Source organism: Lagenorhynchus albirostris, chromosome 8 (genome assembly GCF_949774975.1).
Source record: "Lagenorhynchus albirostris chromosome 8, mLagAlb1.1, whole genome shotgun sequence".
Classification (NCBI taxonomy): domain Eukaryota; kingdom Metazoa; phylum Chordata; class Mammalia; order Artiodactyla; family Delphinidae; genus Lagenorhynchus; species Lagenorhynchus albirostris.
In genome coordinates this window covers 13,246,933-13,273,574 of record NC_083102.1, presented here as the reverse complement: position 1 = coordinate 13,273,574, position 26,642 = coordinate 13,246,933, and the positions used below count along the sequence as shown (strand labels likewise).

Below are 26,642 nucleotides of genomic sequence, written 5' to 3'. Positions count from 1 at the left end.
ACGGGCACTGGGGACCTGCCCAGGCCACGCGGCGTCAGCACAGGGGCAGCACCCGCACCAGGGTAGAGCTGCGGCAACCATCCAGGAAACCAGAAGGTGGGGACCAGAGGAGGAGAAATCCCAAGAGAAGAGGTTAATGGAGACAATTCAGCTGAAGTGAAGGAAAGAGAAAGGGAGGGGCTGGGGAGGGGCCGACGTGAGGGAGGAAGGGATGGAAAATCACTGCAGCAGGCGGGGCAGGGGCAGGGGCCTTCTCCCTTAGTGTTCTTTTCCAGTATTTCTAATATTTCTACTCTACCGGCTTAGGGAGTAGATGTATGTGGGTGGCCCAGAGCCAGCATTTTCATGCCAGGGTCCAACTCCCTGAGGAGCTAATTGCAGGCTAGGTGTACCAAGCAGGACCTAGGGGTAGGGTGGGGTCGGTGCTTCTCAAACTTTTTCCTTCCCTGATAATCCCCTTGGGCTTTTTGGGAGAAAAGCAGATGCTACTCTTCCCCAGAGGGATCCTAATGCAGGGAGACTGGGATGGGGCTCGCGAATCTGCATTTTTACAGCTACCCCAGGTGTTTTTGGTGGAGGTGGCTCAAGTCCCCACTGGAGACACACTGGCGTAGAGCCTGCCCAAGGTGGGGATGAAGTGGAGGCTGTGGAAGGGGTATGCAGGGGTGTCCCTTCCCGGTATCTGTTCTGAAGAAAGTGAGCATGTGTGATGGGGGAGGGCAGCAGGATGCTGAAAGGGTCTCAGCAGAGAGCTGTCCTCCACAAGAAGTGGTCCTCACCTAGGGACAACTTTGTTCCCCCCAGGGGACATCTGGCAATGTTTGAAGACATATTATTTATTTATCTGGTTGCACCGGGTCTTAGTTTCGGCTCGCAGGCTCTTTAGTTGCAGCATGTGGGCTCCTTAGTTGCGACATGCGAACTCTTAGTTGCAATATGCATGTGGGATCTAGTTCTCTGACCAGGGATCGAACCCAGGCCCCCTGCATTGGGAACGTGGTGTCTTATCCACTACGCCACAAGGGAAGTCCCTGAAGACATATTTTATTGTCACAGTTGGGAAAGGGGGGGGGTGCTTCTGGCACTGAGTGCGTAGAGGCCGGAGATACTGCTAAACATCCTGGGACAGCTTCTGCTCCTCCCCCGACACACAGCGAAGAACTATCCTGCCCCAAAGGTCCAAAGTGCAGAGATTGAAAACCCCAGAACCAGACAAGTCCCCATCCCCAGCCCCTTCTCCAGGATCTTGAATAAATACTTGCTCTGCATCACATGTTATGTAACAATGTGACGTGGGAGATGCTAAAATCACAGTCATTTGGCTCAAGCGGAAAAAATCAGCACAGCCAGGTGGGTCTTGGCGTCTCTTTCCCCCTCCCATCCTGCAGGAGATTTGGATGCACTTCACAAGCGATTGGTGCCACCTAGTGGTACTAGAGTTAATACCAGCAGGAACATTTCCAAGAACTGGAAACTGTTGATTATTAACGGGCTTACTTATCACTGTGAAGATTCTGTGGAAATAAACGAAGACCACCCAAATGACAACAAATAGAGGCTATTTATTCAGAGCTTTCTATAGCAAGGGAGTCAGTTACTTACAATCAATTGCATTTGGCAGAGACTCAAGTACAAGTGGAGAATCAAATGCTAGCAGAAAAGGTTTACAGAGGAAAAAGAAAAGGCTTCAGGTGCCCTGAATTGGAGGTTGTTGGCACCGGGAGGCTGGAGGCCAGGGCATCGCGTGTGATTGGTTTGGAGAGGCTATTTGGCTTTCTCTGATTGGTCCTGAGTTGATAATTGGGGGGGGTGAAAATTAGAGAAGCTGCAGTCAGGGACCAAGTCCTGACTATTCGGGGCCCATTGCTGCCGAGGCCACGGGTCAGAGTTCTATTGTCATATATGGTCTGGCCAGTGTCTGTTTGTATATTCAGTCTCTTAATTCATTAATTATTCTAAATACAGTCCTGCTGTTACTAATCACGAAACATTACATAGAGTTTCCCATGTGAGAAGCAGCTTGACTACAAATCAACAACTCTAATTTTTAAAGGCTGCCCTTACAATTTTTGATTTAGCGTTCATATTTGATACCACTGTTTGATTTTGCTGTCCATGGTGTCTTTTTTTTTTTTGTGGTACGCAGGCCTCTCACTGCTGTGGCCTCTCCCGTTGTGGAGCACAGGCTCCGGACGCGCAGGCTCAGCGGCCATGGCTCACGGGCCCAGCCGCTCCGCGGCATGTGGGATCTTCCCGGACCGGGGCACGAACCTGTGTCCCCTGCATCGGCAGGCGGACACTCAACCACTGTGCCACCAGGGAAGCCCCATGGTGTCTTAATATGTATAACTTTGTTCTCCTAATTGAAATCCACATGGGCCCCGGGAATCCCTTAGCTTCACCTGTTTGGGTGACTGTTAACTCCTTGAGATGGTGCACCTTTATCACCATCAGCACCACCAGCATCACCACCACAAGGACACTGGTTCTCAAAGTGTGTTCCCAGGACCAGCAGCAGCAAATGGGAACCTGTCAGAATTGTCAATTCTAAGGCTCCACTCCAGACCTACAGAATCAGACCCTGCAGATGGGCCCCGCCCTCAGGTGATTCTGGTGGATGCTCAAGTTTGAGCCACCACTTTAGGTGAATTTCTAGGATGCCACAAAGGGCTGAGGTCAGACCTTCCATGATGTTTCCTCCAAATCTGTGAAACAAAACCACTTTATCTAGATAATATAAATGACAATATTTGCTAACATTTAGTGACACCTGGTATTACCCACGTCATGTACAGTTTTGACTCACTGCTTTCAACAGCCAGAGAGGGAGGTTCTGTTCTTACCTCCATCCGACAAGTGAGGAATAGAGGCTCCAAGACGAGGTAACGTGTCCCTAAGGTTATACAGGTTACACAGAACCAAGAACTGAAGCCAGGCTTACTTAACTCCAGAATTTTGTTCTTAACTACTGTTTTCTTTTCCCCAAGATTATTTATTTAATTTATTTTTGGCTGCATTGGGTCTTAGTTGTAGCACACGGGATCTTTGTTGCGGCGCGTGGGCTTCTCTCTAGTTGTGGCGTGCAGGCTTCAGGGCACGTGGGCTCTGTGGTTTGCGGCACTCAGGCTCTGTCGTTGAGGCATGAGAGCTCAGTAGTTGTGGCCTGCAGGCTTAGTTGCCCTGCGGCATGTGGGATCTTAGTTCCCTGACCAGGGATCGAACCCGTGTCCCCTGCATTGTAAAGCAGATTCTTTACCGCTGGACCACCAGGGAAGTCCCTTAACTACTGTTAAAGATACTAATTGCCAGAATCATAGATGTAAGTCTAGAGAATTTGTATAGCTTTGGTCAGACTCCCCTCCGCAATTCGCTTAAGGAGAAACAGAGGCCCAGAGAGACCACCTGAGGTCATGTGGTTACCTCTTTTTTTTGTTTGAATCAAAAATTTTTATTTATTCTTCAGCCAAACACAACTGATTTCCATCCACAATTTTTTTTTAAGGTAAGAAACAGTGAGTCAGGGCTTTCCCTAGTGACACAGTGGTTAGGAATCTGCCCGCCAATGCAGGGGACACGGGTTCGATCCCTGGTCCGGGAAGATCCCACATGCCATGAAGCAACTAAGCCCGTGTGCCACAACTATTAAGCCTGCGCTGTAGAGCCCGCGAGCCACAACTACTGAGCCTGTGTGGCACAACTACTGAAGCCCACGCACCAAGAGCCCGTGCTCCGCAACAAGAGAAGCCACTGCAATGAGACGCCTGCGCACCACGACGAAGAATAGCCCCCGCTCGCCACAACTAGAGAAAGCCCGCGTGCAGCAATAAAGACCCAACGCAGCCAAAAAGAAAAAAGAAACAGTGAGTTAACTGAAGAAAGGGATGTGGCCTTGGCTAGGGAATGGTGACACTGTGACACTCAACAGAGAACGTGGGCCTGTGGGGATGAGCCTGGGCCGTGAAATGACTGGACCCGGGTCAGCGACCCTTCTCCAGGAAGGCTCTGCAGCACCACACACACTGCTGGTAGATGGTCTCAAAGTCAGCATCGTTGCCATAATAGGGATATTCAATAATGAGTTGCTTTTGTGGATCATAGCCCCCAGGTAGTTCAATTTTCGCTCTGCAGTTTTTAACTTGATTACTTTTTCTATTCAAATCTCTCACGTTGCTGTCATCCATACATAGCATATCATCAAATGTGGCAAAGTCTTCTTTGGTAACCCAGACACACGAATAGCACCGACTTGGTCACCTGTTCGGCCATCCTCCCGCAGCACATAGAGGTGTCCACTCATGTGGTTACCTCTTAATTAGGGGGCTAGAACCGAGAGACTCTGGTTTCAGATTAAGTCCTCAATAAGCCCTTTGGTGAATCAGAGTCATACAAGAATATTTTACACCTTTGGGACAGAGTGGATAAATAAATCAGAGGAAGCTGGGAGGGCATAATTAATAGCTGGCCATATTTGAAACCAGTGGTGGTAGGTATGACTTCTGTCTAGGGAACTTTAAAAGGGTCTGCCGCATCTTGCGGAAATGGGATGTGGATTATTAGTTAGCAGTGCAGGAGTTCCCACATTTCGAGCACTCCTAAGTGTGAGTGGCAGTCACACTTCCAGGAGCAGGCATGGGCCACGACCTTGTTTCCCTCCCCAGGGCCCTTCCACTTGTGAGGCCCTGGCAGACTTCTGTTGAAGCCTGTCACCCTCGTGGAGATAAAGGGTCATGTATGTAGAGGTGACTGTGGTACCCCAGCACAGGGCAGCCTCCTAAGCCCCAAAGAGCAGAGCATAAGACCACTGGGCCCTCCCAGGCTGTGCTGGCTGATTTCCAAGCTCTGTTCTGCTCTCCTTTGCTCTCTAGAGGTAGTTGACCTTCCTTTGGTTCTTCAAGGTTAAAAAAACAAACTCCCCAAAAACCTCACACCAAACACCTTCCATCTGGGGGCTTAATACTGGACTGAGTTTAAGAAATACTGGAGCTTAGTAAGTATTGGTTGAATGAATGAATGTTCTTTCCGGAGCCACTCCCCAAGGTCCAAACACGTTCCCCAAATCGGGGCAGCCAGGGACTCCAGCCGTCCAAGGACAACGCTCCCAACCCCCGCCCTCACCCCCACCCCCCACTTCCCGCTCAGTTGAAAAACAGACCCGTGTTCCGGAACCGGCCTTCGGTTCACCTAACGTTTCCGCGTTTCCGCGCTCTTTGTAAGGAAAGCTAAGGATGTTAGTGGAGAGACAGACGCGCAGCGGGGAAAGGGGGCGTGGAGGGCGCGTTGGCGTTTTGGGTTAATTCTATTTCTGGGACTCCGAGACGCAAGGGCCGGGTGAGCCTCGGCCGCAGTCCGGCTCGCGTCGGCTTTAAGGGGCGGTCCCCGAGCCTGCGGGCGGGCGGTCCCGGAAGACGCGGATCCCGCGGCCTCTGCGTCCTCCGCGTCCGGATCCCCGGTCCTCTGTGCCCGGATCCCGGGTCCTCCGCGCCCGGACTCCCGGTCCTCCGCGGCCCGATCCCCGGCCCTTGGCACCCCGATCCCCGACCCTCTGATCCCCGGCCCTCGGCACCCGATCCCCGGCCCTAGGCACCCCGATAGCCGACCCTCCGATCCCCGGCCCTCGGCGCCCCGATCCCCGGCCCTCGGCGCCCCGATCCCTGGCCCTCTGATCCCCGGCCCTCTGCGCCCCTTCCACGCCCTTGGCGCCCAGACCCCACCGCGTGCGGGGACTCGGCTCTCTACAACCCCGCCCCACTCCTCCCCACACCGTACTCGGTGCCCGGGTCCTCGGCCGCCCGCACTGCCCCCGCCCCCCGCCCCAGCTCTCCACGCCTCGCCCCGCCTGGCCGTTCCTCACCCCGACCCGGGCTCTCGGCGCCGCGGCCCTCCGCACGGTCCCCCCAGCCCCACCCCGCGCAGCCCCTCAGCGCGCCAGCCGGCGTGCGCGGTGACCCTGCTGCGGCCCGGCTCTGTCTCCACCCGCGCGGCCACCTCGCGCGGGCCACGTCCCCGACCTGGGCCTGGCTTGGCTCCTCCGGCTCTCAGTTCCGAAAACCCTCGGGCCTCAGACCCAGGCGAGGTATCCGGTAGGGAGCGGGGACTGATGGGCCAGCCCTCCTGCGGCGGAGGCGGGGCAGGCTTGCGGGCCCGCGGGGCGGGGCGGCCCTGAGGAGGCAGGACTCGCAGCAGGACCCGGCAGAGGCTGCACACGCGAGGCGAGGTCTGAGCGCCCCGAGTCTCACAGCTGCCTCGCTTTCAAGTGGAATACTCAGCTGGGGCCCCGACTCAGGCCAGCCTTGCGGAAAGAAGGAACGAAGATGGGTGCTCCTTAAGTGGAGGCAGGCAGCCTGGACCGCGACCTCTGGGAGAGCATGGTGACCCCCTGGCGCTTCTCTGTCAGGGTCTGCTTGTCGCACCTAAGGGGCTTGAAGCTCAGAAAGGACCTCGGCCTTTCGAGACCCTCTGGGTGCTGTCGCAAGGCTAGACTCTGTTGGCTTCTGCTTGGCACTTTGCCCAAACTCATCTCAGCCTCTGAGGACATTGGCAAGGGGGTCCCTGAGAGCTTGTGTCGGCAAAGGACCAGTTGGAGTGACCTGGCTGAAAACGGGCCACTGGAGAGAGTCCCCCCGGAGCAGCGGCTAGGCTGCCTCCTTCTGCACTTGCGGATCTGGCTCCGCGCGGGGGCGCTCTTGGTGAAATTCTTCCCCCTCCTTTTACTCTACCCCCTTACCTACCTGGCTCCCAGTGTCTCCAGGCTCTGGCTCCACCTGCTTCTGAAAGCCACCGAGACCTCCGGTCCAACGTACATCAAACTCGGCCAGTGGGCCAGCACCCGGCGTGATCTCTTCTCAGAGGCTTTCTGTGCGCAGTTCTCCAAGCTGCACGTCCAGGTGACGCCCCATCCTTGGACCCACACTGAACACTTCCTACGGCAGGCCTTCGGAGAGGACTGGGGAAGGGTCCTTTGCTTTGAGAAGCAGGAGCCTGTGGGTTCCGGCTGCGTGGCCCAAGTGTACAAAGCACGTGCCAATCCTGCCTTCCTGGAGAATGACAGCATCCGGAGACTGGCCACAGCCTCCAGACTGCAGCTTTCTTCAGAAGCCGGGAAAGTCCGGGGGCTGGGAGAGCTCCTTGGACACTTGGGGAAGGCGTGGAGGCCTCAAGGAAGTCTTGCCGACCAGTCATTTCTAGAAGGGCTGCTCTTCCCTAAAGCTGACCTGGTTGGATCGAATGCAGCCTTGTCTCAGGCTTCGGGACTCGCCCATGGACCACAGCCAGATCACCTCATCCCCGTGGCCGTGAAAGTAAGTGTTCTGATGTTTGCAGCCAGACCCTTCCCATCTCTAAAATCTCACCGACTCCACGGAGCTGCCCAGATCAGGAAGTCCCCCTTTGCAAGTCACCCCACATTGCCTTCCATTGATTTCTTTTAGCTTGACCGTTATCTGAGTGCCTGTGATGTGCAAGCTGTTTGATTTCTTGGCTTGAAGGAGTGGTGATGCGAATGGTCTGAAAGAGGAAAATGAAGAGGGTTTGGAGTTGGCTGTCGCTGTGGGTGGAGGACCCACCATTCAGCTGACCTCCTGCTCTGGGGTCAGGATAGATCGGAGACAGACTGTGTTAGGTGTGCTGTGGTGAGCCCAAGAGGGTGGCGTTCATTTTACAGAAGTGGTTTCCTTCTCTCTTTATTTGCAATCACCCCTTCCTGGGCTCCATCAACTCTTCTCTCCACACCTTTCCACCCCTGTTCAGCACGTCCCCAGGAGAACTGGCAGATGCTAGTAGCAAATACCCTGGTGCTCTCTTTTACCTCCTCAGATAAAACCCTCCCAAGGGTGCCTCACTCAGACCTACTGAGTTATACTTTCCAAGGGAAGAGCCTGGGCCTGGCTTTTTATAAATGCTGCAAATGATTCTCATCATTAGGCACATTTAGGAAACACTGGTCCAAAATATCTCGAAGGTTCCCTCTGCTCTGTGGGATACAAAAGGAGTGGATGCCTGCTGTATACCAGGAAACATGCCCGTCACGTCAGATGCATTGTTTAATCTTTATTAGATGCCCGAGATAGGCATTTTTTTCTTATATCTTTATTTATACTCCACTTTATTCCTAAAAGGATTTGAGGTGGAGGTAGGGGTTATTGTCTGCATGGGGTTTTTTTGTTTGTTGTTTTGGCCATTCCACGCAGCGTGTGGGATCTTGGTTCCCTAACCAGGGATCGAACCGGCGCCCCCCTGCATTGGAAGCATATAGTCTTAACCACTGAACCACCAGGGAAGTCCCCTATATGCATGTTTTAAATGATAGAACAGGAGGCTGAGAGAAGTTGCACAGCTTGTCCAGTTTCATACAGGAAATGGGTTGCAGAACTGGAGTTTGAACTCTTTCCATTCCACCTCTGGAGTTCTGTGACTCTAGAGCAGTATTTTGCGGGCTCTGGACCACCTGACTCAGCTACCTGTACACTCAGTAAAATGCAGATTCCCAGCTCCCCTTACAGCCAGTCCGATTCAGTACGTCTTTTTAAAAAATATTTATTTATTTATTTATTTGGCTGTGCTGGGTCTTAGTTGCAGCATGCATGTGGGATCTAGTTCCCTGATCAGGATCGAACCCGGGCCCGCTGCCTTGGGAGCATGGAGTCTTAACCACTAGACCACCAGGGAAGTCCCTGACTCAGTAGGTCTTGGAGGAGATCTGGGAGTCCACATTTTCACCAAGCAACCCACGGTGACTTTTATGCTCACTATGTTTAGGAATCACTGATCTAAACTTAATGTATTTGGAAGGAGAAGCCCCCCTATTCTTCCCAGCAAAGCTGAGTGCCATGCAGGGGAGCTGCCCTCTGAGTCTCCTCAGGAAGACGCAAAGGGAGGAATGCAGGAGCATCCTGGGCGTTGGGACTGCTTCTCCTTTGCTCTGATGAGAAGCCTGCTGACTCTCCTTTGACGGTAGGACCCAGCCGTGGCTGGGTTGATTGATCCCTCCTGTCTCACTGTGCCTCTTTTCGGCAGGTGTTGCACCCTGGCCTGCTTGCTCAGGTGCAGATGGACCTGCTGCTGATGAAGATGGGCAGCCGAGTCCTTGCACTTTTGCCAGGAATCAAGTGGCTCAGCTTGCCTGAGATTGTGGAGGAATTTGAGAAGCTCATGGTGCAACAGGTGAATTCTCTTTCCCTCAGTTGTAAATAGCACACAACAGTTTTTGCCATTAGCAGCTGCTTAGTAAATGCTGAATGGATGAGTATTTTCCCAGTGCGTTGTGGCTAATGTAGTATATTAGTCAGGATAGGTGATGCTAGCTGATATAACAAAGAATATCCAAATCTCAGTGACTTAATGCAACAATGTTATTTTTTGCTTATATGAAAGCTCCATGCAGGTGAACTGAGGGAGTGAGTGGCAGCTCTACTCCATAGTTATTCAGGGACCCAGTTTCCTCCCAAATTTGTCATCTGGGGTCAGTGTGGAATGGGGAGAGAGACCACGGAGGGTCATGTAAAGGATTCTGTGGCCAGGTCTGGAAGTGATATATATCACTTCTTCCCAGTCTACAGGTCAGAGCTTTAATCACACGGGCCCAGTGTAACTACGAGGGAGCTTGGGGAAGGCAGTCTTCCTTAGTGTCTGGGATGAAAATGAAATGAGTCTGGTGGAACATATAGCATTATCTGTGCCACAATCAATGGCCGAACTCCAGAAGGAGAAGAAGAATTAGCGAAGTCACACACTGTGCCTTTGGTTTGCTTTGTTTCCGGGGTTAATGAGTAGACAAGGACCTCCTCCTTGTCCAGGGCCCTTGGGACACCTGTTTAAGTAGCCAGACTTGGTAAACATGCTGGAGGCTCTCAGGGCTCCAAGGAGGCATCTGTGCTGGCTTCCTGGCGGTTGGCACAGAAATTGGCAGGCTTTCAGAAGCAGTGTACCAAGTCTTCATTTATGTCCTCTGATTTAGGGTTTTAAGCCCCAGGGATGCGTTTTAACGTTTAGAAAGCTTTGCTTTATGCTATGGAGTTGTGTAGGTTTGATAATAAAAGAAAATTAAAACGGAGAAAAATAACTTCTTTTCTGACACCCATCTTGGCATTAATCACTCTCAGTTCTACCATCTGAGCTTCAGTTCCCCTTTGAGAAGTCTGATAGGCATCATGGGATCCCATCACTTGAAGCTTAAACCTCTATAGCGCACCCCATTTATCTCAAAAATCAACTCTTCCTACCAGCTGTAGCTCTGAGTGGTCCAGTCACGTTCCCAGCCTTGAAATCTTAGAGTCTGGGTGTATGTAGGGGGTGTATGTTCATTTATAAATTCATGTAACATGTATTAAGAACTGTGTTAGAAGCTGGTGAACTAAGAAAACAAATGAGGTTTTCCTGTCCTCAAGGAATATATAGTAGGAGGAGGAGGGCTGATGTGAAATATTTGGAGAAAAAGCATGAGTTACAATAGGAGTCTCTACAGATTCGGTCGGGTTCAGCTGAGGCTCAAGAGGGGAAGTGGTCATTCCACCCTGAGGGTCCAGGCTCCCTAGGCTTGCGCTGACTCACGAAAGGGGAGTGTTTGCAGTTGGCCCAAATGGGGGAAGAACATTCCAGTCAGGGGGAGTAAACAAGGCACTGAGACGGGAGGCATCTGGCAGGCTGAGATGTTCAGCACTCTGCAGATTGGGTGCAGCTGGAGTTTGGGGAAGTAGAGGAAGGAGGAGGCGCCCCAGGAGATGGACCTGGAGAGAGAAGCAGGGGCCAAACCATGGCCCACCTTGGACGTCATCCTAATGAATGCAGACTCCGTCCTGCAGGTGGGGTGGGGGGGACACCAGCACATGGATTGGAGAGAGGGAAGATGGGGGACAGGGAGCCCAACTAGGACACCTCTGTTAGGGTTCAGGTGACTGGTTTTGAGTCACCGTGGGAGGAACAGTGGGATGGAAAAGGGGAACAGATCTGAGAGTGGTGAGGGCTGCAGAGTTGATGGCACTGAGTCTCCCATGGGTATGGAGGGTAAGAGAGAAGGTGTAATCTGCAGTGACTCGCAGGTGACTGGGGGCAGGGTGAACGTAAATTCAGTTTAGACAAGTTCTCCAGCGTGTCTGCTGTCTGCAGCTTGGAGCTCACATCGTGGGGTAGGGATGGGGCTTGAGACTTCTGGGGCAGCCCGAGTTTCTTGGGAGTTCTGCAAGAGAGCAGGTGGGGAAGGCAGGTGAATCTCGGGACTTGCTAGCTCTTGGGGGGTTCAGATTTTGCTGTCCCTGGGCCCAGGCTACCCCTTCCCTCACCTCTTCTCTCCATTTCCCTGTAGATCGACCTGCGTTATGAAGCTCGGAATCTAGAACACTTCCAATGCAACTTCCTGAATGTGAACTCTGTCAAATTCCCCACCCCTCTGCGTCCCTTTGTCACCAGGGATGTCTTGGTGGAAACGTATGAAGTAAGACTGAGAGCTTCCCCTGGCCGTGCCTTTTACTCATAGTCAGGTTGTCTCCCCTTCACAGGAAGGCCTGAGTTGGAAAAGACAAAAGCCAAGAGAGCATGTGATTACTGCCTGTGAAACTGAGAGGGGTTTGGATACGCCTGAGGGTGGAAGGCAGCGTAGCAAGGTGGCTGCGAGCCTGGCCCTGACCTAAGACTTTCTGGATTTGGAAGTCTGCTCTGCCACTGTATTTGCTGGCTGGCTTCAGTTCCCTCCTGTACAACAGCAGGCAACCCTTCCTGCCTCGTAGGGTTGTCCCAAGAGTCAATGAAACATTGAATGCAAAATGCCCTCTGCACAGAGACTGCACGGCAAAAGTGCTCAACACAGAGAAAGTGCTCAACAAGTATTCCTGTCATGGCCTTAGCTGTCTCCTGGTTCAGTCTCCTTTGTAAAGATGGTAATGAGATCCAGAGGAGTGACCTGAATGACCCACTGTTACTAGCTGTGTGACTTTGAGCAAGTTACTTAAACTCTCTGGGCTTTAGTTCTTTTATTTGTTAATTAGGGATAACAAGATCTATCTCAATAGGCTGCTTTGACAAGTAAATAACTAACCTATATGAAACGCGTACTGACTGGCTCCCCTTTCTTCTCTCTTCCTTTTCTTTTCCCTCCTGTGAGGTCACAGAGCTCATTCTTGTCCCCATTGGCTGATTCTTGACCAGAAACAAGCTCACCCTGACAGCAAAGCCTCTCTTACCTGTGGGTGGCAGTCACTGGATTTCCTCCCTAGTAAACCTATGGGACTTGTTGATACGTGTTGTAGAAGGGAAGGGTAAATAGGTTAAAATTATCTTGTGGGTGACAGATTCATAGGGGCTCTAAGAAAGGAAAACCTCTCCGGGTCACTTCCCCATCAGTGGGAAGGCCGTGCGGATGTGTCCCCGTGGAGACGAGGAGCGGGGCAGTCGCGGGCTGTGCAGGCTAAAGCTGTTCTCTCCCCGATCTCCCCCCAGGAGAGTGTGCCTGTGTCTAGTTACCAGCAAGCAGGGATTCCCGGGGACGTGAAGAGGAAGATTGCGCGGCTGGGGATCAACATGCTCCTGAAGATGGTGAGTTCACGGCAGGGCGGCCGCTCAGCTGGCAGGCGGTGGAATCGTGTGTGGGAGGCGGGAGGCGGGGGACCCTGTTCGGCCGAGCAAACGGCTGCTGGCTGGAGAGGGTCAGCTCTAGAGATAGCCCAGCTGACCCAAACGCACCTTCTTCTACAGCTTTCTGTTGAGCACTTTCTCCGTGTTATGTGCTGTGTCTCTGTGCAAGAGTGGGGAGGGAGACCCAGGCCCCACCCGACTTGCCTACAGTTTAGACAAACAGCCAAAGACAACCTCGGGTGTTACATGCTATTTCATTCATTCATTCAGCAAGTATTTGTTGAGCACCTGCTACGTGCCAGGCACTGAATTAAGTGCTGGATTTACAGTTGTGAGCAAAAGAGACATGACAACAATGTTCAGGGAACATCCCCGTTTAGTGGGAAGACAGGCAATGCTAAGTGGGTGAAGTACGGGTACCCGAGGGTCATTTAGGATGGGCCGTCCCAGCCCCAGGATTTGTTCAGGAAGTGGCACCATCTCCTCCGGGATGTGAAGGAAGTCTAGCTGTCTCCTTGGAGAGGATGGCCTGACAATAATTACTAATGAGTTGACACTCAAAAAAGGCTACAGTGAGCCCAAAGCAATATCAGTTATTTCATCACTAGTAGTAACAGCAGGAACCCAGCATTGTTAGCAGCTCATGTGTAGGAGCAAGGAAAGAAGATACACGGGCTTCCCTGGTGGCACACTGGTTAAGAATCCGCCTGCCAATGCAGGGGACACGGGTTCAAGCACTGGTCTGGGAAGATCCCACATGCTGCGGAGCAACTAAGCCCGTGAGCCACAACTACTGAGCCTGTGCTCTAGAGCCCATGAGCCACAACTACTGAGCCCACGTGCCATATCTACTAAGCCCGCGTGCTCTAGAGCCTGTGCTCTGCAACAAGAGAAGCCACCACAATGAGAAGCCTGCGCACCACAACAAAGAGTAGCCCCCGCTCACTGCAACTAGAGAAAGCCCACGCACAGCAACAAAGACCAAACACAGCCAAAAATAATAAATAAGTAAAACTAAATAAATTTAAAAAAAAAGATACTGAGATTGTCGAGGGTCTGAACTCTTCCTGGTGGTTGGCACAGAAGAGAGTGGTCGAGGCAGAGACAGCTGGTCTAGGATGCATAGTGAGGACGAGTGCCCAGGTCTGGGGGTACAGAATTGGGGTAGGAAGGAACCAGGTGTGTGGTCAGAGAGTAGGAGGAGAGAAACCAGGTAACCAAGGTGGAGCCGTGAGGGCCAGGCAGGTGGCAGAAGTGGGGCGGAGGTGGGAATGGGTGCGCCGAGCGGGACGGTGGTGTGGTGCAGGCAGACAGCACAGGAGGCTGTAAGCCAGACACCTGGAGAGGGCTCAGGGTGACAGGGGCTGGTGGTTGAGTGGCTCTGACTTCACCTCCAGCCCTGGGGTGCATGGGTATCGAGAATAGGTAGCCCTCACCCAAGGGGCTCCTGGAGAAGTGGGGTTGTCGCTGGAGAGCTGGGTTTCCACTGTCAGCACAGTGGAAGCTCAGTGGGGAGAGGACTTTGTCCCCAGTAACAGGGCTCCGAGGCGCACCGTGGGCCAGAGGGGAGGGTGCAGGGGGGAGTAGCTAGGGGAGAAGCAGTGCTAAGCAGCGCTCAGGAGTCGGGAGATCACAGGGGGCTTCCAGCTTGTGGGATCAAGGACCCTGGGGCTCAGCTAACAGCAAGGTGCCAGGAGGTTCTGTCCCAGGGTCGGGGGTCAGCTAGCCTTTGGTGACTGTATCCTACAGGTGTGCAGGCCCCGGCTTCCTCAGTTCCTGGGATTTCCACCAGGATAGCAGCCTCCCTTACCTCCAGCAGAGCCAGGATCTGGACTAGAAGGGTCCCTCGGTGACCTGCTGCCATGACCACCATGAGGGATGGGGTCTTTGGCCTGAATCCAGTAGAGGAAGGGCTCTGTGTTGGCTGGAAGGAGTCCCCCAGGAGCCCCTCCAGCAGCAGCTGTTCTGTACCTCTGCCCGGGTCTCTCCTTCCCCTCATAGAAGGATTGCTGGTGGTTTCTATGATCTTTCACAGCAGGCAGATTCCTGTTCCACAAAGTCATGCCTGACTTTCCCTCCATCACAGTGCCTGGGGCTTTCTTTCCTGCTTAGCGGGTTCAAAGCCATTCCTCGCAGCCTCCCCGGTTCCATGTGCCAGGGCAGCTGTCAGGATCGCTGCTAGCCTTCCTCATGTGGATGGATGGAGGTAATGGAGGCAAAGTCTGATTTATGAAATATTTTTAAAGGAAGGAAGTTACATGAATTGTAAGAACTGAGAGGTTTGGGGAAAATTGTCAACAATGACTAGATAACTTTTAATTTGAATATTAATTGCTCAAGTCATAGAGTAAAAATAAGTCTCTTGAAATGCGGTTTGGTCTTTGATCATGTTCCCCATGATCATTTTTAATGCTCTTTACTTTGAAAATAAATTTTCTCTTGAAAACATCAACCTGGCTTGTCCCTGTACAAATTTTCAATCAATGATATCAAGCTCTGAGGCTTTATAAAACGCACACCTCTCTGCCTTGTAATTCATCATCAAGAACTCGCGTCACCCTGGAAGCTTTTCCACACGTGGCCTCGTGGTGATGGGATGGTGAGGTTGACTTAGCCTAGAGTAGCTCTGATCTCTTCCCAGATATTTGTGGACAACTTTGTCCATGCGGACCTTCACCCTGGGAACATCCTGGTTCAGGGCGCCGACGGTCTTCCCAAGAGCCAAGAGGCGCAGCCTCAGCAGGTAGACGTCTGTGACGCGCTGGCAGCGGCTGTGACGCCTGCCCGGTGCCCGCTGTGCCTGGTGCTTCTGGACGCCGGCATTGTGGCCGAGCTGCAGGCTGCCGACCTGAGGAACTTCCGGGAAGTCTTCATGGCCGTGGTGATGGGGCAGGTGAGACCCACTGGGCTCTCGGGATTTGGGGCTGAATTTTTTAGGCCCTTGGGAACCTTGGGGCTCCTCAGCATTTGTCATTCTTGTAAATGCCTGTGTTTGCCAAGGGTGCTCCTGATGGAAATGGGTGGAGCAGAGAGAGGAAGCAGGGAGAAGGAAGGGGAGCAGGACAATGAAGCTGCCGAAGGCTCTGTAGTCAGAACGGGCCTGCTCGAGCGGCTCATGGTTTGGAATGATGGGAAGACATGCCTCCTTCCCAAATGCTGTTGTTCTGGTGGTCTCTCTTCCTTCCTCAGTAAGTGTACAGCTGGGCCCTGGGAACGCTAGCTTCTTGACCGAATAACAGCCGCCCTGGTCTGTGCCATTTGCTGCGAGGTTGGGCTGGTGAGAAGCAGCAGCTCAGGGAACTTATTCTCCAGGTGTGGGAAAACACATGATTGGGGCGGGTGTGGGGGGACATAAGTGGTTTTAACCCCTCACCCCGTGCCTCTGAGGGGCTCCAGTGGTTGAGAATTATTATTTAGCAAAAAGGACTCAGCGAAGCCTCTACTGAGTCAGCCTAAAGTGCCACATCAAGGGTGACAGTGAATTCTCCAGCAAGAAAGACCCTGGGAAAGAGAAAGCTGGAAGAAAAGGCGAAATTCAGAGGAACCCCTGCTTAGGAGGCTTCTGAGGGGGCAGACCAGAGGCGTGAGCCTGAGCCAGGTTGAAAGCACCTCCTGGGCCGAGGTTCAACACTGAGGTGCAGTGGCTGGTGAGGGGGTGGGAGGTGCTCCTCTGCACAAGTTTGGGCAAAAGAAGAAGGTCACAGCCGAGGAGGAGGAGCCTGGCTCCTGGGCTGTGACCGCCGGGGCTGCGTGGGTGCTGGGGAGACCATGGAGGCTTTGATCAGGGGCTTCCTGGGTGAAGGAGGGGTGAGACGGCTGGAGCACAGAGGCTGGGTCAGCCGTGAGCAGGGAATTCTGTTCGGGCGGGAAGACCGCCCTCAAGGATGGTGTGGCTGGTCCAGGCTGGCGGCAGGTCCTGGTGGCTCTGGGCCAGGCGGGTTGGTCGGCAGTGCCACGTAGCAGGCACTGGCTTTGCTGCTGGGCCTGGGTGGCCTTGGAGGCAAAGGAGACAGTGCAGCTCCTTTCCTTGACTGTGCTGAGTATAGGTGGGGCCCCACTGCCCAAGACAAGCTGCAAAAGACCTTGACTATTTACCAGGTATGGCAGGGCGGGGAAGTAAAGCTAAAAAAGGATGGGTGGCCAAAAGCAGGGTGGTAGAAAATTTGGGGCGGAAACAACTAGGATATGAAGAAGTTTGGGCAGAGCATCTAGTTTTGTGCCCTCTTGACTCTACCAAGTTTTTTTCTTTTGTGTCTTCCAGGGCCAAAGAGTGGCTGAGCTCATCCTGCATCATGCCCGGGCCAGTGAGTGCAAGGATGTGGAGGGATTTAAGGCTGAGATGGCCAGGCTGGTGACCCAGGCCAGGAAGAACACCATCACGCTGGAAAAGGTGAGCAGGCCACTCCAGGCGCAGGGGCCTCGGGGTGTTTACTGACCTTGCCCTTGGACACAGCAAACCACAGGTCTAAGGGAGGCCTCTTCATGGGGGCAAGTCTCGAGGGGCTTGGGTTTTCAGGCAGATAAAGAACAAAGCTTTTCCTCTGCCCACATCTTTGAGGTGTGAGGAGGCCCTCTGGAATCCCGGCTTTCAAGAGCGGCTCCTTGACCAGGCTCTCCTGGGTGGCTGCTGGGACGGTGACATATGTAGTGCTGCATACCTGCCCTGCCCAGACCGGGGGTCAGCTGTTCTGCTGCCTTATGTCCGTGGAGCTCAGCGGAGCATGGCGGTGGGGCGAGGGAGGACTGAGGCCCCTGAGCAGACAGAGGACATACCGAATGTTCACGCCCTCTATTTAGACCTGCAGCAGAGCCCACTTGGTATTCTGCACACAGTTCTGACAAACCTGAGTTTTCCTCCCAAGTTCATTCCCAAGTCCACGCTAGCTGGAGCGAGTGAGAACAAGAGGTGGCCCACTGGCAGTGGGGAGCAGCAGCGGGCCCCCCGGCGCTGCCTGTCTTATTGATTCCGAAGTGATGTCTGTGTGTGCCGGGAGTGTGGGGGTAGAGGCCTCCAGGCTGGTCCTTCCGAGGGGTCTTTGAACTCAGCTGTGAGGTGCAAGTTGGGATTGTGTGCATGCAGTCCTTTCTGGGATTTGTCAGGCAGTCTGTTTCTGCTCACTGCTGTGTGTGTGTGCGTGCGTGCGTGTGGCCGTGGGACGGGGCAGGCAAGGGAGAAGGGGTTCCCGGGGGCTCTGCAGCCTCTGCAGACTCTTTATTCTGTTTTCCAGCTTCAAGTTTCCATCCTTCTCTCGAATGTCTTTAAGTTGCTGATGACTCACAAGGTGAGGTCTGGGTGGAGAGCTCGCCCTCTGGTCAGGCAGGAGGGGAGGGATCTGGGGAAGGTGGGTGGCCTTAGGGTGGTGACAGGTACTTTTCTTATGTGAGATCTTGTTTTTGAAAACGTTGCATGCACCGATCCCTGTGGTGAAGAGTGCTGTTTCTGTTTCTTGACGTCTGGCAAGATCTTTCCTTGGTCAAGTTGTGATCCCACATTGGCGGGGTTTTTGGTGAAAAACTTTATGTTTTCCAAAACTTTTGACAGGTTCCATTTTAAAAATGACTTAGGGCTTCCCTGGTGGCGCAGTGATTGAGAGTTCGTCTGCCGATGCGGGGGACATGGGTTCATGCCCCGGTCCAGGAGGATCCCACATGCCGCGGAGCGGCTGGGCCCGTGAGCCATGGCTGCTGAGCCTGCGGGTCCGGAGCCTGTGCTCCACAGCGGGAGAGGCCACAGCAGTGAGAGGCCCGCGTACCGCAAAAAAAAAAAAAAAAAGGAAAACAAAATGACTTAAATATCACCTTAGGATTGGGGAAAGCTTTAATCATTGCTAGGGGGCTGGCTTGGAGAGAACCTGGAATGAACACACACTCCTGGGAGTTCAGTTGCACGGGACGCGGAGCTGGAGGGTGAGGCTCACAGCCAGCTCTGCACCAACCAGCTCTGACCTGCTCAAGTCTCTCCAAGTTTCCCCAGGGCCACTGGGAGGGCCGGATGAGGCCTTGACAACGGTAGCAGTGTGCCGTGACTCCCCTCTACGCACCTAATTTAGCTGTGTAACATTTATTAGTATCTGATTTAATCCCCGCAACATTCCTCGAGGCCGGCACCGAGCAACTCAACCCCGGCCAGGTGGCCCCCATGGTAGTGCCCGACCCTGTGCCCGCGGCCCGACTGCGGAGCCCCACTCCCAGCTGCTTTGTTCTCCGGCCTCTGGTGCTCCCACTGGCACACAGTCTTCCTCACACACTGCGTGGGACACAACGGTTACCAGAGCTTTAGATGTTTGCTGTTGTCATTGTGATTCTCAGGACAGGACAGCAGAGAGAGGGCCAATTGAGTACAGCCACTCTATTCAAGTGCTTCACCAGGCACTTAATTTAAAACAATTCAAAACATTTTAAATTGCGGTTAAAAAAATAATATAAAATTTACCCCTACCCATCTCCAAGTGCACATCTCAGCAGTGTCAACCACATTCACAAAGTTGTGTAACAGATCTCTAGAGCTCTAGAATTTTCTCATCTTGCAAAACTAAAACTCTGTATCTACTGAACAAAAACTCCCCATGCCTCTCTCCCGCCCAGCCCCTGGCAACCACTGTTCCACTTTCTGTGTCCATGATTTGGATGACTCTAGATTTCTCATATAAGTAGAATCATAAGATATTTGTACTTCTGTGACCAGCTTATTTCACTTGATGTAATGTTCTTGAGGTTCATGTACTTTGTAGCAGGTGATAGGATTGCCTTTTTTCTAAAGACTAAATAATATTCCATTGTATGTATATACTGTATTTTCTTTATTCGTTCATCCTTTGATGGACATTTGGGCCACTTCTACCTCTTGGCTACTAAGAACAATGCTGCAGTGAACACGGGTGTGCAAATGTCTCTTTGAGATCCTGCTTTCAATTCTTTTTGGATATTTATGCAGAAGTGGGATTGCTAGATCACATAGTTTCTTTTAAATTCAAGTACAGTTGATTTACAGATGGTATTTCTTTTAGTTTTTGGGGAAGCTCCATACTGTCTTCCATAGCCTGCACAATTTTACATTCCCACGATGAGTGTGCATTTGTAACATGCCGCTTTCTCCTGATCAGCCATCTGACTCCCCAGACAAGTTTTTGGGCCTTAACTGGGACAAATACCCCTTATTTATTTATTTATTTTAAAATATTTAAATATTTATTTATATATGGCTGCATTGGGTCTTTGTTGCTGGCGCGGGCTTTCTCTACTTGCGGCGAGGGGGCTACTCTTCATTGTGGCGCGCGGGCGTCTCTTGTTGCGGAGCACGGGCTCTAAGCGCTCGGGCTTCAGTAGTTGTGTTACGTGGGCTCAGTAGTTGTGGCTCACAGGCTTTAGAGTGGAGGCTTAGTAGTTGTGGCGCACGGATTTAGTTGCTCCGTGGCATGTGGGGTCTTCCCGGACCAGGGCTCGAACCTGTGTCCCCTGCATTGGCAGGCAGATTCTTAACTACTGCGCCACCAGGGAAGTCCCCTTTACTTTTTTTTTTTTTTAATAAATTTATTTATTTATTTTTGGCTGCATTGGGTCTTCGTTACTGTGCACAGGCTTTCTTTTTAGCTGCGGCGAGCAGGGGCTACTCTTTGCTGTGGTGCACGGGCTTTGCGCTGCGGTGGCTTCTCTTGTTGTGGAGCACGGGCTCTTGGCACACGATCTTCAGCAGTTGTGGCTGGCTCGCGGGCTTAAGAGCGCAGGCTCAGTAGTTGTGATGCATGGGCTTAGTTGCTCCATGTGGGATCTTCCCAGACCAGGGCTCAAACCCGTGTCCCCTGCATTGGCAGGCAGATTCTTAACCACTGCGCCACCAGGGAAGTCCCCAGTCCCCTTTACTTTTTTTTTTTTTTTTTTGCGGTACGTGGGCCTCTCACTGTTGTGGCCTCTCCCATTGTGGAGCGCAGGCTCTGGACGCGCAGGCTCAGCGGCCATGGCTCATGGGCCCAGCCACTCCGCAGCATGTGGGATCTTCCTGGACCAGGGTATGAACCCGTGTCCCCTGCATTGGCAGGCGGACTCTCAACCACTGCACCACCAGGGAAGCCCCCTCTTTACTTTTTTTTTTTTTTTTGCGGTACGTGGGCCTCTCACCGCTGTGGCCTCTCCTGTTGCGGAGCACAGGCTCCGGACGCGCAGGCCCAGCGGCCATGGCCCACGGGCCCAGCCACTCCGCAGCATGTGGGATCCTCCCGGACCGGGGCACAAACCTGCGTGCCCTGCATCGGCAGGCGGACTCTCAACCACTGCGCCACCAGGGAAGCGCCCCCCCCTTTACTTTTAACAAAGATTATTTCCCCATGAGTCAACCTTCCATTGCCTGACATTCTGTCCACCTGAAAAGAGATTCTTGTTCTAGGTTTAAATGCTGGCTCTACTCTTCCTCACCCAGAGGCCTTGAGCAAGTCACCACCTGAGCCACCCTGAGCCTTAGCTTCCTTATCTACTGAACGGAGATAATGAGAGTACTTTTGAGAATTAATTGGGTAATCCTCCTAAATTGTTATTACTATTAACCTGGCTCCAAAGGGGAAGAAACTCTGCTGTATTTGAGCAAAGCCAGTTGTGCTTGGTCTCAAAAAGACTACTGTGGATTTTGAAGAATGACCCTTATTTAGATTTCTGGTTCCCGGTGTAGCTGTAAACTATTCACTTTAGTATTTTTAAGTCATTCACACACTTACACACTTCCCCTAGAGAAGAGCTGTACACACTGCATCCCCTATATTTTCCTTAATATTTCTAGTAGATGGGGGTTGGGTGAGTAGATGAGATGGTGGGAAAAATGACTGGGTAGGGAAAAGAATGTTAGGTAGATGATAAAAATCACATGGGCAGGTAGACGAGGCCGGGAGTGGATGGTGACATGTTACCCAGGACACTCTGTATATCAATGGGCTTCGGAAAGAACAACTGTTTTTCTGTTTCAGGTAAAGCTTGAGAGCAACTTTGCCTCAATTGTGTTTGCCATCATGGTGTTGGAGGGGCTTGGCCGCTCACTGGACCCTAAACTGGACATCCTGGAGGCAGCAAAGCCCTTCCTTCTGCCAGGACTAGCGACCTCCCGCTGACTGCAGCAGTGGGTGCTTCATCTCAACTGAAGGCCACTCCCAACAGCCTCTCCTGTGGCAGCTTGAACATTCTAAAATTGGGATTGTGGAAGACCTGCCACTGCTTTTCACTCCGATTTGGTTTCAGGCATCTGTCTTAAAAGCTTTGGGTTAGTTGGAGAAGTAAAGGGAAAGAAGGTCCTCTCGGTTCAGTCGTGGAAGCTGTGCCTGGTGTCAGGGAGACTCTATTTCAGGGAAAATGTTCTCTGAAGGAGGACGAATAAACTTATTTTGTTTTCTGGTTTTTCCCTCTTCTCATCTTAACCCTCTGTACTCCCGGATCAGGTGGGTCCTGCTGGTTGTTTCCAGACTCTGATATCTAGGTTAGAAAATGTCATAGACTCCCGTAGGCCCATGGCTTCCAAATGTCTTTTGTTTTTTGTTTTTTTTGGTGCACTGCTTGCGGGATCTTAGTTCCCCGACCGGGGACTGAACCCGGGCCCTCGGCAGTGAAAGCACAGTCCTAACCACTGGACCACCAGGGAATTCCCCACAGTATTTTGTGTTTTTTGTTTGTTTGTTTTGTTTCAAATGTTTTGATTATGTGCCCTGTTGGTAAAAAGTTGCATATATTTATATATACATGCACATATATCAGTTTTATACAGGTGCTACCATCACTAGCCAATCTCTGGAGGCACAGCCTTCACTTAGGGCAAGTGTCACTGTATCTCAAATTATCCTCTGGACAATTTAAAATATTTTTTGCCAACCTCTTGCTAAGTTGTATTATAAGGTAAAAGGAAAAAACCACAATGATTAATGGTTAATGTGACATACTAGAGATAGGAACAGAATCAGCTCTGCCGTTCTTCTTAAAGATCCCCTGCGCTCACATATTAGCATTTAGATTCTGGTTTTTCTGAGTAACATTCAGGCCCTTGTGCATTTGCCCAGGGTTAATTTCAGTTAATATTAATATATAGATAATATAATAAGTACGTCCTGTTAACCAGGACTGGAAATCCACGGTAGCACTCAGTGACACTCCAGCAGCGAAGGAAGGGGTGGCGGCCACTGCCGCCCTCTGCACTGGGCTCATCTACGGACTATTGTCTCAAAGCTGGTCTGACATGTGTCTGGCCCACATGGATGTAGAGGGTCGCAGGGTCAGCTTGTAGAGTGGATATCAGTAAAGCTTAATTTCTTGTTTTTGATAAAAATAGTATTTTCCCCACATTCCAGTGGATTCTCCTGCTTGTTTTGGAGACCATGGCTCTAGACAGTGAGTGGAGGCTCAAGCCTCCCTGCTCTCTAAAAGTCCTGCTCTGACCACAGGACTAGATCCTTTCATTCTTTCCTTCTTAAGGCTAAAGGTTCTGTCTTTTAGGGAACAACTAAGGTTTAGTTGGACAGAGATTCCTTTGGTGCAGTTTTTTTTTCAGAGGGATGGAGATGTTGTTTGTACCTTCCAGGTCTTGAGGGGAGGGCATTGGAATCAGGCAGTGAGGTGCTGGGGAGCTCCAGGTAGCCCTGTTCAGCTCCCTCCTCATGGGCAAGCCAGCTAGACATTCGGCACATACAGTTACACTGTGGGGCGAGAGAAGGGGGCACTGACATACAGCAGGTGTCTCCCTGAGCGAACACCAGCACCACTGAGCCTTCCTTTAAAGCCAATGGATTCCATCAACCCACTGTGACATGTATTAGTTATCTATCACTGCATACAAACTACCCCCAAATGTAGCAGTTTAATACGACTACACTTGTTACCTCATAGTCTCTGCAGGTCAGAAATGTGGGTGCAGCTCAGCCGGTCCTCTGCTTAGTCTTGCACGCCTGCAGGCATCTTGGGGCTCCACTGGGGTGTTTGATGCCAAGCTCACTCATGTAGCTTCTTGTGGGCTGTTGGACCGAGGGCCTCAGTTCCTCAGGAGCCATTACAGCAGCAACAGAAAACGAACACAGGCTGGATTGAAGAGGAGAAAAATGGTTAATGGTTGTGCTTTAATACAGATAATTTGCTGATTTTTAAAAAAAGTATCTTAAAAATGCTAAACTTGATTTATACGTTCATCTTCATAAGGAGAAAAGGCTATTTCTTGGGTATAAGTAGATAAAGTGTCCAGCAGGGCATCTCCCCGAAGGAAGATCACAGCTCAATCCCACTAAAGTAGAAAGAACAAGATTCATTTCTGTGTTACTAAAACCACTGGAAAGACAAGTTCCTTTCTTCTTTACAAGGCTTATAGGGAAAGGGAGATCAAGCAAGCCTTTAAAAGTAGAAAATTAGGGAGTCCCCTGGTGGTCAGTGGTTAGGACTCGGCGCTTTCACTGCTGTGGCCCGGGTTCAATCCCTGGTCAGGGAACTGAGAACCCACAAGCCTTGCAGCGAGGCCAAAAAAGCCCCCCCAAAACCAAAAACCAAAAAATAAAAAAATAAAAAAAGTAGAAAATTAAATAAACATGAAGTTGTGTAAACAATTTTTTTTTTTTCCTTCCTCATCCCCCTGCTGTGTTCTCTATTTCTAGCTATGGGATAGATTTTTGATTTGGGGTTAGATGCTATAATGTTAGGCCATTTAAAGTCTGTCCTCACAGTTTGTTATCTCACAGTTTGAATCTGATTTGCATGTCGAAGCTGAGAGCTCAGTGTCTGGGCTTGGCATCCTTTCCCTCACCTTCTAAAATGCATCCATTCAAATAGTGTGCTTATCTGAGAACCAAAAAGAGGGTCGTCATGCAAGCTGCAAAAGGCAGTCAGGGATATTTGCCCTTGGAGTTTTTAGAGCATGTCTTCAAAACAAATATGCGTCGCTGTTACATAGTCAAAATAGTTTACTGATTGGGACCCTAAACTTTTTATAGCAAAAAATCAGAATTTGTGATGCAAAACATTAGAGCTAAGGACCCCACAAATGGTCTATAGAACAATATTGCTTTAAATACAAGCCAGCATTAAAGTTAAAACTTTTTATTTTGTAATTCAGCAGGAAGGGGAAGGTAAATGAATTTTAGTTTACCTGAAAAGCTTTTGCTACCAGGAAAGGAAAGTATTAACAAAGCAATAAAAAATTGCTGAGCACACGCTGTGGGCCAGGTACTCTGTTAAATGGCTGATGAAAGGCACTGAGGCTTGGAGAAGTGACTTGTCCAAATTCATAGAGCTAATTGTTGGCAGAGCTGAGGTTTGAACTCCAGATCTTCAGACTCAAGTTCTATGCTTTTTTGTTTGTGTGTTTACGCTGTGTTTTTTTTTTTTTTTTTTTTTTTTTGTGGCCTAGGAATCACAGCATTGTTCTTTCCTGGGAGCAAGGCAGGCAGCTGTATAATATGGGCAGAGAGCTCCCTTAGGAAGGATGGAAAGCCCTGTCCTCCCAATTCGTGAACTTCCTATCTTAGTGATTTGTATATGTCACTAGGAAGGGTAAGCGGTGAATGGTAGCCCAGAGAAGGCCACACTATTGCTTGTCAGCTGCGAAGTCAACTTGCACCCAGAAAATAGTAAATTCTTTCCTATAATTTATATACTTAGAAGTTAGGAGGGCAGGAAAAGGTAGGGTGTGGGGGGATGAGTCCTATAGGGCTAGAGGTCAATCAATAAGTTCTTCAGAAGGGCATCATAGTAATCATAGCTTTATGTAAGCCTCTCTCCAGGGAGCGGGGTTTCCAGTTACAGGGCACATGGAGGCCCATATCTTGCCACAGAAGTAGTGTCAGTTATATTCAATGCACTCAAATCCCTAAATTCAGGTCTACATTTCTCTCAAAAAGTTTCCTATTCTTCATGTTTATGACTCAGTGTGAAGTCTTCAGTGCTGGGCAGGTGATCCATTTCAAATCGAAATCTCCAAGGTGTGAGGCTGGCAGGTTAAGTTTATAATTTAATCAAATCTGGAAGTTCTTGGGAAAAATATAACCTGTAAGTGGGGACCTTAAGAATTTGGGGGGACTTCCCTGGTGGCACAGTGGTTGGGAGTCCACCTGCCAATGCAGGGGACACGGGTTCGTGCCCCGGTCCGGGAAGATCCCACATGCCGCAGAGCAACTAAGCCCGTGCGCCACAACTACTGAGGCTGCACTCTAGAGCCCGCGAGCCACAACTACTGAAGCCCGCGCGCCTAGAGCCCGTGCTCCGCAACAAGAGAACCTGTGTACTGCAACTAAGAGTAGCCCCTGCTCGCCGCAGCTAGAGAAAGCCCGCGCGCAGCAATGAAGATCCAACGCAGCCAAAAATAAATAAATTAAATAAATTAAAAAAAAAGAATTTGGGGACTGGGGAGGGGTGTCTAGAGAAGTTTGGAGTTCGTCCAGGACTTAATAGAAGGCAATATTAAGAGACAAAAGCCAAGACTCCAGAGCTGGCTCAGGATCAAGGAGGCATAAATTGGAGGCCTGCTAAAAGGCAGATTCCTTGGCCCTAATCCAGACGTAATATCTGGGGTCGGGCTCCTCAGGGGATTCTGATACCACCAGTCCAGGTGCTGACATGTGGGAACGACTGGCTGCGGGTTGGTAATCAAGTTCAAGTTTGCAGAACAATACAACCAGGAAGGCTTTAAAGAAACCGTTGAGCCTTTGCAGGAAAGAAGAGTACAGTGGACTAGCTTTGGGAAGGACATACTGTTTCAGAAAGGATGTGGCCTCCTAACACGGTCTGGAAGGGTAGTTAATTCAGGAGAGCAGGCAGGGAGGCGGGTCCAGGTCGGGTAACAGCATCTAGATAAGCACCGGTAAGGAGGAGCGAGCTCAGTTTCAGGGTTAAGTTTCTTAGCGCCCGCGTAACGAAGAGGGGCTCCTGAAGCTGAGCGCCGAGGCGCGGCACGCCCATCCGGGGGCTCCACCTAGCCGAGTTCTCCAGGGCCGGCTACACCATTCGCCTTTCTGAGGCGCCTCCTGACCATCAAAGCCACGGCGAGCCAGGTCCCTCCGTGTGGAGGGCGAGCTCAGCTAGCGGCCCCACGGTCCTCACAGCTGGGAAGGGCTTCCGACGCTAATTTGAGGCAGGAA

At 51.3% G+C, this 26,642-nt stretch overlaps 1 protein-coding gene and 1 long non-coding RNA gene across 4 annotated transcripts; one reads left to right on the top strand and one right to left on the bottom strand.

The window, feature by feature from the left end:
• Window positions 1-5,961: 5,961 nt before the first annotated feature.
• On the top strand, window positions 5,962-21,937 carry ADCK2 (aarF domain containing kinase 2). 3 transcript variants are annotated; one of them, XR_009541902.1, is made up of 9 exons: window positions 5,962-7,298; window positions 9,013-9,159; window positions 11,297-11,425; window positions 12,427-12,522; window positions 15,203-15,454; window positions 16,823-16,951; window positions 17,790-17,843; window positions 20,942-21,068; window positions 21,513-21,639. XR_009541902.1 is itself a non-coding variant. In XM_060156532.1 (8 exons), exons 1-8 carry the CDS (start codon window positions 6,366-6,368, stop codon window positions 21,651-21,653), a joined length of 1,881 nt encoding a protein of 626 aa, XP_060012515.1. In that variant the 5' UTR covers window positions 6,035-6,365; the 3' UTR covers window positions 21,654-21,937. The 3 variants fall into 3 exon arrangements, 2 of the variants coding, with proteins under 2 accessions (XP_060012516.1, XP_060012515.1); XM_060156532.1 differs by lacking the exon at window positions 20,942-21,068 and having other exon boundaries at window positions 6,035-7,298; window positions 21,513-21,937; XM_060156533.1 differs by lacking the exons at window positions 17,790-17,843; window positions 20,942-21,068 and having other exon boundaries at window positions 6,015-7,298; window positions 21,513-21,937.
• On the bottom strand, window positions 8,424-26,612 carry LOC132524515 (uncharacterized). The gene is made up of 3 exons (XR_009541903.1): window positions 26,364-26,612; window positions 23,406-23,601; window positions 8,424-11,170 (listed from the first exon to the last, which is right to left on the bottom strand). It is a non-coding gene; the product is annotated as an uncharacterized LOC132524515 (long non-coding RNA).
• Between the last annotated feature and the right edge of the window lie 30 nt (window positions 26,613-26,642).